General features: G+C 31.1%; 2 protein-coding genes across 3 annotated transcripts; one reads left to right on the plus strand and one right to left on the minus strand.

Moving 5' to 3' along the window:
• The first annotated feature begins 7,648 nt into the window (after positions 1 to 7,648).
• On the plus strand, positions 7,649 to 9,888 carry LOC106381393 (dehydrogenase/reductase SDR family member 12-like). Its single transcript, XM_048769427.1, has 10 exons — positions 7,649 to 7,871; positions 7,972 to 8,033; positions 8,110 to 8,229; positions 8,316 to 8,415; positions 8,493 to 8,573; positions 8,658 to 8,707; positions 8,796 to 8,946; positions 9,044 to 9,100; positions 9,196 to 9,317; positions 9,399 to 9,888. Exons 1-10 carry the CDS (start codon positions 7,857 to 7,859, stop codon positions 9,607 to 9,609), a joined length of 969 nt encoding a protein of 322 aa, XP_048625384.1. The 5' UTR covers positions 7,649 to 7,856; the 3' UTR covers positions 9,610 to 9,888.
• Positions 9,669 to 14,175, minus strand: LOC106376985 (probable choline kinase 3). Of its 2 annotated transcripts, none has more exons than XM_013817130.3 (8): positions 13,943 to 14,175; positions 13,470 to 13,829; positions 10,898 to 11,019; positions 10,612 to 10,813; positions 10,338 to 10,455; positions 10,210 to 10,257; positions 10,029 to 10,129; positions 9,669 to 9,950 (listed from the first exon to the last, which is right to left on the minus strand). In XM_013817130.3, the coding sequence occupies exons 2-8, from the start codon at positions 13,821 to 13,823 to the stop codon at positions 9,840 to 9,842; spliced, it is 1,056 nt and encodes a 351-aa protein (XP_013672584.2). In that variant the 5' UTR covers positions 13,824 to 13,829; positions 13,943 to 14,175; the 3' UTR covers positions 9,669 to 9,839. The 2 variants fall into 2 exon arrangements, with proteins under 2 accessions (XP_013672584.2, XP_013672585.2); XM_013817131.3 differs by having other exon boundaries at positions 13,470 to 13,823; positions 13,943 to 14,133.
• Between the last annotated feature and the right edge of the window lie 311 nt (positions 14,176 to 14,486).

Genomic DNA, 14,486 nt, shown 5'->3' on the forward strand with positions numbered 1-14,486 from the left:
TTAAAAATTATTGTTATTAAGCAAACTAAATGATGAATTCTTATAATCATTAGTCGGATTCACCTCATATAATATATAAAGTTTAAGATGCTCCCTGTTGAGTTATGTTGAAGAAAATATTTAGAAAACAATGTTTACAAGTTAGATAAAAAATAAAAAGTCTAAAAAAGCATTTCAAATAAGTTAGTTAAGATTTCTAATAAAATTATAAAGATGACCAGCAATATATTAGTATGAAAGATAACATAAAAGAATGATAGAAAAAATAATCAATATGAATTTATCATCAACACTAAAAACATACAAATTTACAAACTTATAATAATTAAAAAAATCTCAAGATTACAATAAGTACGCTATCTAAGACGTTCGTTATCTTATCGCCCACATTTAGCAACTAGAAATATTTTTTTATCAAATTATATAATAGTTTTTAAAGGATTTTAAAAATATTCATGGAAACTCCGAAACAAACATATATTATCTATCGTACCAAAATAATATTTTTCATATAAAAAAAGTAAAGTAGACATACAAAACCGTAGACAAAATCCAATAGACAAAAAATATATCACACCAAAAAATCAGATTGAGTAGAGAATAATTCCAATATAAGAAAAGGTTTTGAAATTTATGTTCGCTCTTTTTGAAATATGTTAGGTAAGAGAACATATAGAGAGAGAGAGTCGCAAGCCACAATTTATTTATGAGTATCAAATTATTTTTAATCAATCAAAAAAACTAATGAATTTATTTATCCATTAAAATTTTAAATATTAATTAACACTATTATTTTATGTTTTTACAAATATTATTTTAGTCAGTTACGGTCAAAATCTCCATAAAAACTAAACAAATAATCTATACTGAAATAAATCTAACATGATGTGATATACAAGATTTTTAAAAATTATTTTTATTGAAGCAAACTAAATGATGAATTCTTATAATCATTAGTTTGATTCACCTCATATAATATATAAAGTTTAAGATGCTCCCTTTTGAGTTATATTAAAGAAAATATTTAGAGAACAATGTTTACAAGTTAGATAAAAAATAAAGAGTATAAGAAAGCATGTCAAATAAATTAGTTAAGATTTCTAATAAAATTATAAAAATTGCCAGCAATAAATTAGTATGAAGGATAACATAAAAGAATGATAGAAAAAATAATCAATATGAATTTATCATCAACAAACTAAAAACATACAAATTTACAAACTTATAACATTCAAGACGTTCGTTATCTTATCGCCCACATTTAGCAACTAGAAATATATGTTTTATCAAATTATATAATAGTTTTTAAAGGATCTTAAAAATATTCATGGAAACTCCGAAACAAACATATAGATTATCTCTCGTACCAAAATATATTTTTCATATGAAAAAGTAAATTATGATATATTGTAATGCTTTATACAATCATACAAGTTTCACTACTCTAAAACTAAATAATTAGATCAAGTAATAGATAAATATTATGCTTTAAGCTCTCTTTATTATTAATTCAATAAATAAAATGTTACTTAAGATTTGTTTAATTCATTATATTTACTTTAAATTTATATTATCTTATAAAGATTATTTAATAGTAATTAAAGTTCATCAAAATATTTGTTGCGATTAAATTTTAAATCTAACTATTATCCTATTACATATATATATATACACACATAACAATCACACATTAATTATAAAGTTTTTCTGAATATAAAGCAAAATTAAATATTATGCAGATAGTTTAATCACTTATGTTATTCAAATAAAATATATATAAATTTTTGATAAAAATATTTTAATGTATTTATAGCTTATATACATTGATTAATCTACATAATATTTTTAAATATAGTTTAATATTTTCAAAAACTATAAATATGTTTATAAACTTAATTATTGCATCTATAAATATAAATAACTAAATATATAATAACATGATATAATTATGAATAAACATAAATATTTAAATCAACAAATCCTATTTTAAATAATAAAATTATATAAATCAATTAAATTGTTTGTTTAAAAGTTATTATAAAACTAAACTAAATTATTGATACAGACTCGCTCATAGCACGAATATAAAATCTAGTTTATCTAACTATTATTAGTTGAGTTTAGTCTCTCTGCAATCATCCACCTCAGCAGATAGCATGGCTTAATTTGTGACACCTGTCATCTTGTCTTTCAACTATTTATCTTATGTATACTTCTCAAAAACCGAATCGACATCTCCTTTAGATCTAGTAGTCATCATGAATTTCATCAATTTAAATGTTTCAGACGTTCTTAATTCTCATCTCTTTGTTGTAACGATGATTCATGTCATTTATATTATTTGGATCGTGTATTTGTATTTACCCTTCAAATCATTCTCTTTCTCTCTGTAATCTCAGGATATGATTTATGGGATGGAATTCAGTGATTCCTTTGAGTGTCTCCACCATTCCAAAGAGGTACCCTACTACTTATTTATTCTCCTATTTCCTTGTCTTCTTTTAATTGAAGATTGATTTCGTGGTGATTGTTAGGTTATGGTGCAAGCCACTGTTTTCGGATTTAAGAAAACGCGAGACCAGACTGATGAATCATGTCTAGATCAGAGACCAGAATGATGAATCATGTATAGATCACGGGGTAATTCCAAAATCTGTGTTGGATGTGGCGAAGTTTGTGTCTTGAAAATTCAAATTTTCTCACTTTTAGTTTGAACTTTAATAGAAAACCTGGGAGAGCCGGAGAGGTCAAGGTTCACGTTGGTTATGTGGCTCATATCTCTTCTCTTTCTGATTCTATACACACAGAAGGTGTTATTGTTGAGACTGAGACCACGCTATATGACTCTAAATTAATTTGAGGTTAGGTCTTTGGAGAAACGTGTTACACTGTTCCAGGAAGAAAGAGCAAACAGAAGGGACTCATCATCATCCACGAAACAATCCTACAAATATGTTTAACCATGAGATCAAGCAAAGACGATATGCAATCAGATTATTGATTTAGGTTTTAGGGGTTTTAATAGACCTGCAAAGATGTTTATGTTTCTTAATGTTTGGTTGCTCTTATGGTGCATGTAGATTTGAACAGAGTAGGAGTTCCTTTTCTCGAGATCGAATCTTAACTTGATATGAGAAGTGGGATTGGAGCCACTGAATACACCAGTGAGATGCAATGGATTGTGAGAGAGTAATGGGAATATCCAAGAAGGCCCTCTCCACTGCGATGCTAACATCTCAATCCGTCCAATTGTGCAAGATAAGTTTGGCACAAAAGTCAACAAGTTTCTTTCTTTCTTTGTCGTTTTATTATTCTGAGTATAGCCAGTGAAGAGATATGATCAACTCATTCTATTTTCATTCGACTATATCTGGTTGATGATTCAAATTTTTGTTGGTTCATAGGTGGAAATTAAGAGTTTGAGTGCGTATCAGTTATTAACAAGGAAGTCGACTATGTGGTATCAAGACAAGAACTTCTCTGCAACCAGGGCCAAGCCGACCATATTTTAATGAGACAAGCGTACCAAGTTTAGTATCTACAGAGCAAGAATCGCCAACAAACAACATATGCTGTTAAATCATTATATTCAAAGAGATGGTCCGAGTTAGCTTATGAGTTGAAGAGATCGAAAGCTGAAACAAGGTATTGCAAAAAGGGTTAATGGATGAGAAGAAATAATATGCAAATATGGGCAAATGTAAGAAGATTGAATCAGATTTAATGGAAGCGAGTTGCAGAGCCTGAAAAGTGAAATAGAGAAGAAAGTAGAAACACCAAACGCAGAAGCCATAGAAGTTGAGCTAAGCAGAGTGAAGGTTTAGTTTGAGAAATGGAGGAAAGCGGCTGAGACGGAAACTTCTCATTACATTCTGCTTTGGTCGGCGACGTGGGACTGCAGTCTAGAAGGGTGAGCCCGATCTTGGGACAGTACATTAACAAGTTTGTATATATTGGTAGCTAATTTTAATATAATCCTTATTCAACATATCTTGTGTTCTTTTAAGCAAATTGATTGTTGTTATAGAGCTTGGAAATTAACCGACGGATGGACCATTGCAAACGGATCAAATAAATTATGTTTTGTTAACTTGTGATTGTTGAGTCAACAAAATAATTTGTTGTTGTATTTTTTTTAATTATGAGTTATCTAAAGATGATAGAAAGATCGCGGATTACTGTCGTAGATTTGGTGCTGATGTCATCATTGACTTGAGAGTCTTGCAACAATGGTATCATTGGTATGAGTACCCCTATTTTCTTCAAGCGTGAGGCTGATGAAGTCATATGATTTGGCTGATCAGTTCTTTGTTGCTTCTTTTGTTGCATTGATTTCTTAGCTTTTGGTATATACCACTAAACTTACATGTTAAATAAATTCCAGAATGATGGTGAAATGTATGATGAGTTTGACAATCTAAAGAAGTACCATGTTATAACAAACCAAGCTTACATGCCGTTAGTGCTGGTTATGTTGTGTGAGAAGTCAAAAAAAGAAGATCATTCTGTTTTAAGTTCAACTCACACAACTTCTCTAATCTCTATGCAAGGAATATAGAACCTTACCGCTATGAAAAAAAATATTTGGCTTGATAGATAGTTAAAATAGTCCTCACATAATGTTCATATGTTGAAGTTTGTAAATAATGAAAGGAAAGAGAGACATTCAAGGATTTCATAATACAACTACGCTAGAACCACATTGGAACCGTAGATAATTAGATATGGCCTAAGCCCAATGTTTTAACTGCCTTAAGGAAGGATCCAGCATGCAGGGAATCTTTACCAGTATTACCCAACTCCATTCATGACAACCGTTTCTATAAAAAAATCAACAACAACCTCTTGGCGGACCACCTATTTGCATCACTTACAAACTATTACGACTTCACTACAAAATACTTTTCCGCCAGAAATGCTAAGATTCACTATGTCAAAGACAAATAAGAATATTTCTATTAAAACAACACTGCCTAGGAGTCTATTATCTCCAAACAGCCGCAGAAGGTTTATATATCAATGTCGTTCACCTATACCGCATTAGCAAGCTTTGTTTTTGCATTAGCAAGTTATGTATGAGTGAAATGGCACTCGGAAAAATGTACTTGGACAAATTAGGAAGGACACAAAGGAAAAACGACATGATATTAATGTTCGAAAGCCATCAATAAAGTCAATAAACTAAGCACATGTAAAAAAACACTTAACAACACTCACAACAACAAATGCCACAGTAACATATCTCCCCAACAACATGAAAATATGCAACCAATCTTATTATTACAAGCAAATAAAAGAAATTGTATATTCCATATAAAACCCACTCTAAAAAAAATTTTATTTTATGCTCCAACTATTAGCCATTCAATTTGTGTATTCAAACAATATAAACATTGTTTGACTGTTTTGAAATATTTTACTCACCTCGCATATGTAAATAAAATAGCAAATCCCTCATAAACAAAATAGACATCCAATTGATAAATGCAAATCTGATCCTCAACATCGTTGAGACTTCCATAATAACGGCTCCACAACTCTGACAAATAGCTACAAAATCAGACAGTCTCTATTCAGGGGCAGCTATAACATTTTTCCATCGGAATTCATTAAGAGATTTTATAAGGTAGTTAGTCAAAAATATTTTTTACCATTGTAATATAAAAACCTATGAATATTCAATTAATATACAATTTTTAACTTACCAAACGTCCACCCGTAAATTCACAACATCAATAATTATATTTTTCTTACAAATTTGTTTAATAAAAAATTTCTTACAAATATCAGACATTCTACTACACAATTAACGAATATGCATAATCGGTTTGTGTTGACAGTGGGATCATTGATACTATTTGTGAAGATTATTTGTGTTCTTTTGTTGTCGATGTTTTCTGAGGTTAAAGTTAATTTGTTTTCTTTTCCTTTTTTGGTTTTCATTTGGTTTTTAAAGCGAGTTTTGTAGTTTTTTGGTGGAGAGTTTTCTATTGAAATATTTTCTACATATTCGTAGAACTTTCTTGGAATTCGACATATTTTGTTTAATAAAACCATAATATGAATTATAAATTCATTTAAGAAAAAACTAGATTTTGACCCGCGCTTAAAAGCGCGGGTTTATTTTTGAAATTAAATAATTTTATTTAAGATGAATTTCTAGAAAGGATAGTGAAAATCTAAATATATTTTTCCGTAACCACGAACCAAACCGTACTAAACTAAAAAGCCGAGACTAAAATTAAACCAAAATTGCATAAATACTGCAAAAATCTTATATTTGTGGAACCAAAAAAACTGAAACTGAATCGAAAACAAAATGTGTACCTGAATTTATAAAATAAAAACTATATACCAACAAATATTAATTTTATTTAATTTCTGAATAACCAAATATTTTTAAAATACTTAATAAATTGAATTACAAAAAAACTCAAATATTACCCAAGTATTTTTATATTCAAATATTAAAAATATTCTAATTATCCGATATTTTTATTCGAACAACTCGAGTTACTTAATATTTAAACTGAAAATCCTAAATTATCTGCTATTTTTAATTTATAAATCCAAAATTACCCAAGAAAGCAGAATTGAATCAGAACCAAATTGGAAATGGCATTTTTGGATATTAGTCGGTTCTCAACTTTCTACCAAACCAAAAACCAAAACAACTCAACTGAAACCAAACCAAATGTGTATATACATGAATGGTTCCAAAACACCAAAAAATAATAATAACCTGAACTGAGCGTTGATGATTAACAATGCATTTACATTTAAATGGTGCGGGAAAGAACATTTTATTTTATTTTCCCAAAAAAAATATTTAATTCATTTTAGTGGAGCATATGTGATTTATAGATGAATTAAGACATCATCTTTTCATATCCAATCTGGAGATGCAGCCTAACCAGAAGCCATATATAATATGAACTGACTTTATGTTCTTCATAAAACAGTCAATCATAATTCTACTTTTTGATATGCTTCCACAAAATTCCGGACATAACGAAAACCTATTAATTAAAATTTATAAAAACTCAAAACTCCGCCATTAATCTATAAATCGACACAGGTTAGCCTGGAAAAATCCAGAAAGATCTGATAATAATTTTCTTTCTTATACTTTATAATAGTACAATAAATTTAATAACTTTTTATTTGTCATACAAAGTAAATTTATTGTATTAATGGTATGCATTTTAATTTATAGTATTTATATAACTATTATATAATAATTAATTGTTAAGCTGACGAACACTCTAACACCAAGTAAGTCGACCATGTATAATTAAATCGTTTAAATTGTGATTTTAGGTTAAATTATTATTAGGTGAAAAAATCATACGATTTGCACCAGAAACCATTTTTTAATGCTTAATAAGAAGACAAATTAATGCTACACGTTCTCATGCCTGCGTAAATATTCTATGAATTCAAATATAGTAAGAAGCCGACGTTTATATTTTTTGGGTAGTAGTCCAAATTAATGTTAGCGCCATTGTATTGTTAGGATAAAATGCAGTAGTAATTATAATAAATGAATTGGTCCAACAACCTTTTGTAAGTAGATTTATTTAAACTCCTTCTCTTTTAATAGTATAGATATACGAAGCCCGAATAACACTGGTAGAATGTATTGCTGCAATTTTGAACCATCGAAGTCATTTACTATTTTGTATGGCGAGGCTATCTCTACGTGGCGCAATGTCTACCGGGAAATCTGAATCGACGACTTGACTAAGGATTCAAATGACTCGTAACTCCTCCTTGGCACCGTTACTAATCTAACATCTCTCTCTCTCTCTCTCTGGAACTCTCATCACCTTATCATCTCCCGTAACAAAACCAAAATGTTCCTCTTAAAGGTATGTACTTTATTTCCTTGGATTCACTTATCTCTGTTTGTCCGTTTCTTGTCTAGTGTAGGACTAAATTGTAGCACTTCCGTCTGATTATGATCTATAGACATGGAGATCAACCGCTTTCGGGATTTATGGCTATATGAATTTCACCAAGACTGGTTTCCTGTAAGTCCAAGAATTTGTCTATTTAACCTAACTGGAGAAAACCATTTTGAATTTCATGTGATTTGTTTTATGGCAGAGACCATTCAAAGAAGTTCAAACCTGAAGATATGCAGATACAAATCCAAGGAAAGAACTGTGTGGTCACTGGAGCTAACTCTGGTATTGGTTACGCCGTTGCTGAAGGTCTTGCTTCACGGTAAAGCTTTCTCAGTAATTGAAAATGATTTTGTCACATTAATGTGTATATAAAGTCATTCTCTTTTTCTTTTTTTTTTATAATAGTGGAGCAACTGTTTACATGGTGTGTCGGAACAAGGAAAGAGGAGAGGAGGCTCTTTCTAAGATTCAAAACTCTACAGGAAACCAGAATGTCTACCTTGAAGTATGTTCTGAATACTCTGTTCTATGAATACTGGAAGATAACAACTCATTTTAGATTTGCTTCTTTTATTTTGTTAGGTTTGTGATTTGTCTTCTGTTAATGATATAAAGTCATTTGCTTCGAGTTTTGCTTCAAAGGATGTTCCGGTTCATGTGCTGGTAATGCCTCTCTTTTCTTTTTTTTGTACTACTGCTTAGAATGAATATTTAACTAGAGTTTGTTTGATTCATTTTGGTTCTTAGGTTAATAACGCCGGTTTGCTTGAGAACAAACGAACGACTACACCTGAAGGGTTGGTCTCTATCATCTTTTCTTGAGCATTCCACAGCTTCATTTTACCCTTGTTTTATATTCCATATTTGGTCTTCTGTTTGTTTCAGATTCGAGTTGAACTACGCGGTGAATGTACTTGGGACATACACAATGACAGAGCTGATGCTTCCGCTGTTGGAGAAAGCGTCGCCTGACTCCAAAGTCATCACCGTCTCCTCTGGTGGAATGTACACGTCGCCACTTACAACAGATCTTCAGGTAACCAGTCTGACATCCACAACACATTCTGTGTAATGTATTTAGAACTGTTTGCACCACTCAACTGGGCCTCGCGCTGCGTATGGATTTTCTGCAGTTTAGTGGTGAAAAGTTCGATGGAGTGTTACAATACGCACGGAATAAAAGAATCCAGGTCGGTAAAAAAAGACAGAATCTACGTGCTAGTGAAAATCTCTCTTTTTTTTTTGTCTGGTTTTCTAAGATTGTGGGTGTGGAAATGATTTATAGGTGGCTCTGACAGAAAAATGGGCTGATAAGTACAAGAACAAAGGCATAGGTTTCTACTCAATGCACCCTGGCTGGGCTGAGACACCTGGTGTCGCCAGGAGTTTGCCCAGTTTCAAAGAATCGTAAGGAAAAAAAAATCTCTTAACAAATATTATTTATTTGATATAAAGCAAAACATCCAAGTTTAAATATTTTTGAATCAGGTTCTCTGGTAAGCTTAGAACGAGCGAAGAAGGAGCAGACACAGTTGTTTGGCTAGCACTTCAGCCTAAAGAGAAGCTGGTCTCTGGTGCATTCTATTTCGATAGAGCAGAAGCACCAAAACATCTGACGCTTGCAGGTACAAGCAAGTCTCATGACCTTATAGACTCTGTCATTGACACACTGCATTCCATGGCAGCTCTTGATCCTTAAAAACTATATCTTCTACATGGGTTTTTTCTCGAGAATAAATGTGATCGATCTCTGGTAAATATCACAATGGAATAAGATTCAAATATTAAACTTTCCTATTCTTTCCTTGGAAAGTATTATTGTGCTGGATGATTACATAGTATCAGAACATAAGAAATACACATGGTTTTTAACATTGGCATAGTAGCCATGTTATGGATCTCATCATGACTTTTTTTGTGTGTAATATTTTACTTATGAGATGAGTAGAAAGGTAAAAGCTGGTGCTTTCGAAGCCAATACTGTTTGAATCTCTGCTTCGAATACTCGAGATAATTGAAGTCAATCTTGTTCACATAGCCCTGCACATGTACACAATGTCATAATCTTCTGAAATGCTTTGTAGTTTATCCAAAGAGAGAGTGAGAGAATTAGCTTACAGAGATGATTCCCCATAAACCCCAGAAGAGATGGCTCGCCAATGTATACTTCTCCACATCATCCAAAAGCTGTTCTATGTCTTCCTCTCTTGGTTCTTCACCTGTTTTAAAACCAAGTCTTAAGTCATAGGAATTAACTTTCTTACTAAATTTTTAAAACTAACGGAATAGGCTTTTTAACCTGAAGAGGCGAGGTAGTTGCAGATGAATCTCCTCCTTTCTTCTTCTCCTGCAACTCCAAACCATGAATTCAAAAAGCCCACATCTAGATTATGGAATTACAAAAGTTTCGTTAATTGATCACTGTACCTGGATATAAAGTGTAGTCCAAGATATGAGGAGTGTCAGAATGGTAATTTGCTACCATCTCACAGAAGTGATTTGCTATGTCATAAGCAACTGGATTGTAACTTGCATACTCATAATCCTGTCCAAAACCCCCATTGATTAGACATAGAAACTAAACGATTCATCATGACACTGTTTAGCCTTTGAGTTAATGGTAAGGGTTTTTTTTTTTTTTTACCATGCTAGAAAAGAAAATGAAAGTGTTTAAAAGAAAAATGTGTCTATAAGACTTTACAATGATAGTGATGGCATTGGTGTCTTCATCAATCATGATGTTACCATACTGCAAATCATTGTGAGAAAAACCTATTTCTTGTTGGTGGTACTCATTGTTCACTTCTTGTTCTAGCAAGTTGATTTCATCTTCAATATTGTCTAGACCAAACTCTTCTGAATGTTCAGCTGAACACAGATTCTTGGCTTGTCCTACCCAAGTCCTGTTATGTTTCCAATGAAAATTACTTTTGTGTGATCTAAACATTTATTGGGAAAAACGACTAATAAGAACTGAAGTTTCTTACCTCATCCTGTCCCAGATGTGAACAGTTTGATCTCCAGGAATGTTTATGCTGTGAAATTTTCTTAGCTTAGTTGCCACTACAGCTGATATGTTGGGATCACGAAGATCGCTTGCTGATAGGGTCTGATCCAAAGTTACAGATGCATGAGTTAGTATCTTAACATTTTTATAGTGGGAAGATCAACAAAGAATTTTGGTTATGCATCTAATGGAAACACTGTGGACAACTTTTAAACCCTCATATAACTCAATCGGTATGAAGCTAAACAGGCCATTACTAATTTACTCGGTTGGATTTTACTACAGTTTAAAACGCAGATTAATATGTAAAACCAATAATTATAAGAGCGATAAGGTTTGCTACTTTGCTCGATCTAGTTAACCTGGACCAGAATCGTACCAAAACCAAAGAAAGTATAGACCGATGAGAGTGAGAGCTGGTATAAATCTCATTCTCCTTGTAATAAGTTGTGTTTCACAACATTGTAAAACCTTTTGAAAAGCTGGTATAAATCTTAACATTTAGACCCAAAAAAAAAAAAAAAGTATAGACCGATATCGGTGTCTTTAATTTCATAAGTGAGAGCGAACCGAAATAAAAATAGACAGAATTAAAAACACGATTTAAAAAAAAAAATCTGTGAAATGTTCACTATCCGAATTCGACATTTCAGGAACCAAAACAAATAGAAAATAAAGGAAACAGTCAAACAGCCCATCAAGTGTCTCCTAAACACAAATTCCAGCCAAACCAAACCAAATTGTATTCGGTTTCATTTCAATCCGATTTCAATATTTCATATACCGAACAAATAGAAAATCAAATAAAGATGCAACCAAAAAAAAAGATTGGAAATTTACTACACTTTTCACATCTAAACCGGATGAATCTCCTCGGTTTGGAATCATCCGGTTTAAACTCCAACAGCAAGGGTAAACCATTTTATACTAGCGAATCAAATACATTTATCCCTGTTCGAAACTACGCTAGGCGTGAGTCGGACGGCCGGTTGACGCCTAGCAAGTTGACAAAAAATCGGGGATTAATCGGGGTGTACGCGGAAATTAGTTTTTTTGGTAATTTTATTTAATTTAAAATTTAAAAATAACTATTTAATGTAAATACATATTTTAACAATTTATATTAAAATTTAACTCTTACAAAATCCATTATTGAATATATAATACAACTGTAAGTATTTAATGTAAAATATATGATAAACTGCTCATTTGTGTATATACACTATCATTGAAAACTATATAGATATTTTCATTGTAACAAAATTTCATTGTTAAAATATGTATATCATCCGGTTACAAAATTCAAACACAAACTATATTAATTTTCCAGAATAATACCCAAATATGTTGTATCAACAAAACCACACATCTTAGATTTATTAAGATATATTTATTGTATTGGTAAAAGCTGGACCAACAGTATATTATTAATTTATTAGGACACGTTCAGTGAAAATATAAATAAAAGAAAAACACAAAAAGTTAGAAAAACTAAAGTCCCACATCGGTTAATGCAAGCAAACGTAGTTCTAAAAAGTTCTATAAATTAACTCCCGTTTCTTACATTATTTTTCAAATAGGGTTTTTTTAACAGAGCCCAAATACTTGCCAGTAAGTTTTAAAACTACGCTTATAATTCGGTAAAAAATCGGTTCCGTACCGTTTAATAACATTATGCGGGCGATTAATTGGTGTCCGAGTAAGTAACCCGATTTGGGTTTACTCGCCGCGGGACCCTTACGCCGAGCGCCTAGGCGGCCGATTTAACGGCTAGGCGCCCGCGTTTTTGAACAGAGACATTTATACATCAGGTAGATATTAGCAATTCGGTTAAACCGAATAGAACCAAGAAACTAAAATTAGATTTGATAATAATAATACACGTATCAACCGTATAAATATCATTTCTATAAGACCATATTATATATGGTTAATCAAACCAAATAAACTTAAAACTAATTAGTTAAAATATAGTATTATAGTTATATATAAACTATATAATAGAATTGATAATATGAATACGTGAATTAATTTTTACTGATACATTTTTAATAAAGTCTGATTTTAATAATTTGTTTTCATTTTCTTTCACTTTCAACAATTTAGATAAAATATATTTTCTATATTTTTTGTTGAGAGATTTGTTTTGCTAAATGTTAATTATTTAGTAATATTTTAAATTTTATTAAAATATTTTTTATTTTGTGGACATTAAAATATTTTAATTACTTTTTAATTTAATTTTACTAACTATTTTATTGAAACATATAAATATTTTTTTTAAACATTTTTATAAAACATTTCTTTTTTAAACATTTTTTAAAAGTACTAAAATGAAAAATAATTATGATTTTTAATAAAACCAAATAAATCAAAAATCGAAAAACCGAAAATATATAAATCTAACTAAACCATAGTAGTTATAAAATACCAAAAAACTGAATCTAAATCCGAATTGAACACACCCCTGGCACTGCTAGTAAATATTGTGGACCAATAAAAGAAACAGGATGTTCATGATTATAAGAATAGAAAAATGGGATATAAGTTACCCGGGCATGGATAAACTCCTCGACTCTGCCGCCGGCGAAACGGCCAAGTAGTCTTGGACCGTGGCCATGTCGGGCCACGAACTCAAAAGTCCGAATCTCGTCGTCTCTGTTAAAGAAAAGCTCAACGCCTTCACCATAGACACGAACAAGAAGTTTCCTACATCGAAGATTCGTTTCTTTTCTAGGCCAACTCACCATGAACACTTCGTTAGTCATCGCTCCTTTCATCGGCTTCACTTCAAGACTCTCAAGATCCTCAATTACGTCTCCCCATTTTGTCGAAAGTTTTTGCAGAATCTTCCTTAGCTCGTCTGGTGATGAGCTTGGGATCAATCCAAAGATTCCTATTGCCATCTGGAACTTCAAATAAAATAAGTCAGGATCAAGAAGTAAGCTATTTAGTATCAACGGACTGACAAATCAAGAAGTCTGTTTAACTAAATGATCAAACTTGGGATGAAAAAGAAGCTTACCAAGAGAGTTGCAAGGAACCTTGTAACCAGAGAAAGACTTCGAAATAGAGTGAAAAAAAAGATATTGTTGGAGAGAAGTCTTGGTGTGAAGGAAAGACAAATTGCATGGTGAATGAGAGAGGTGTAGAAAGGGGGTATTTATGGACTTTTGTCTTGACGTTAGGAAGGAAAGATCTATCTCTTTGTCTTGGTGGGTTTGTCTTGAGAGGACCAAGACAAAACCAAAAGAAAAATAAATACTCTCTCTATTTTATAAAAATATATGCTTTAGAAAAAAATGATTTAGAATACATTTTTATATTTTAAAATACTTTTTATTAACTTATAATGATTAATTGTAAATTTTAAAATATTAATTACATTTCTTAAATTTTATTAGTTTAAAATTATAGAAAATAGATAATCATAAAAAAACTATACATTTATAATTAAAATTTAATATATTTTATTAATATGTGTCAAAATTATAAAATATGCATTATTTTAAAAGAAATGGAGTATTATTTTATGAAAGTGTAAGTATTAAATAATGGCATGAAAACCA

Source organism: Brassica napus, chromosome C9, assembly GCF_020379485.1.
Source record: "Brassica napus cultivar Da-Ae chromosome C9, Da-Ae, whole genome shotgun sequence".
Lineage (NCBI taxonomy): Eukaryota > Viridiplantae > Streptophyta > Magnoliopsida > Brassicales > Brassicaceae > Brassica > Brassica napus.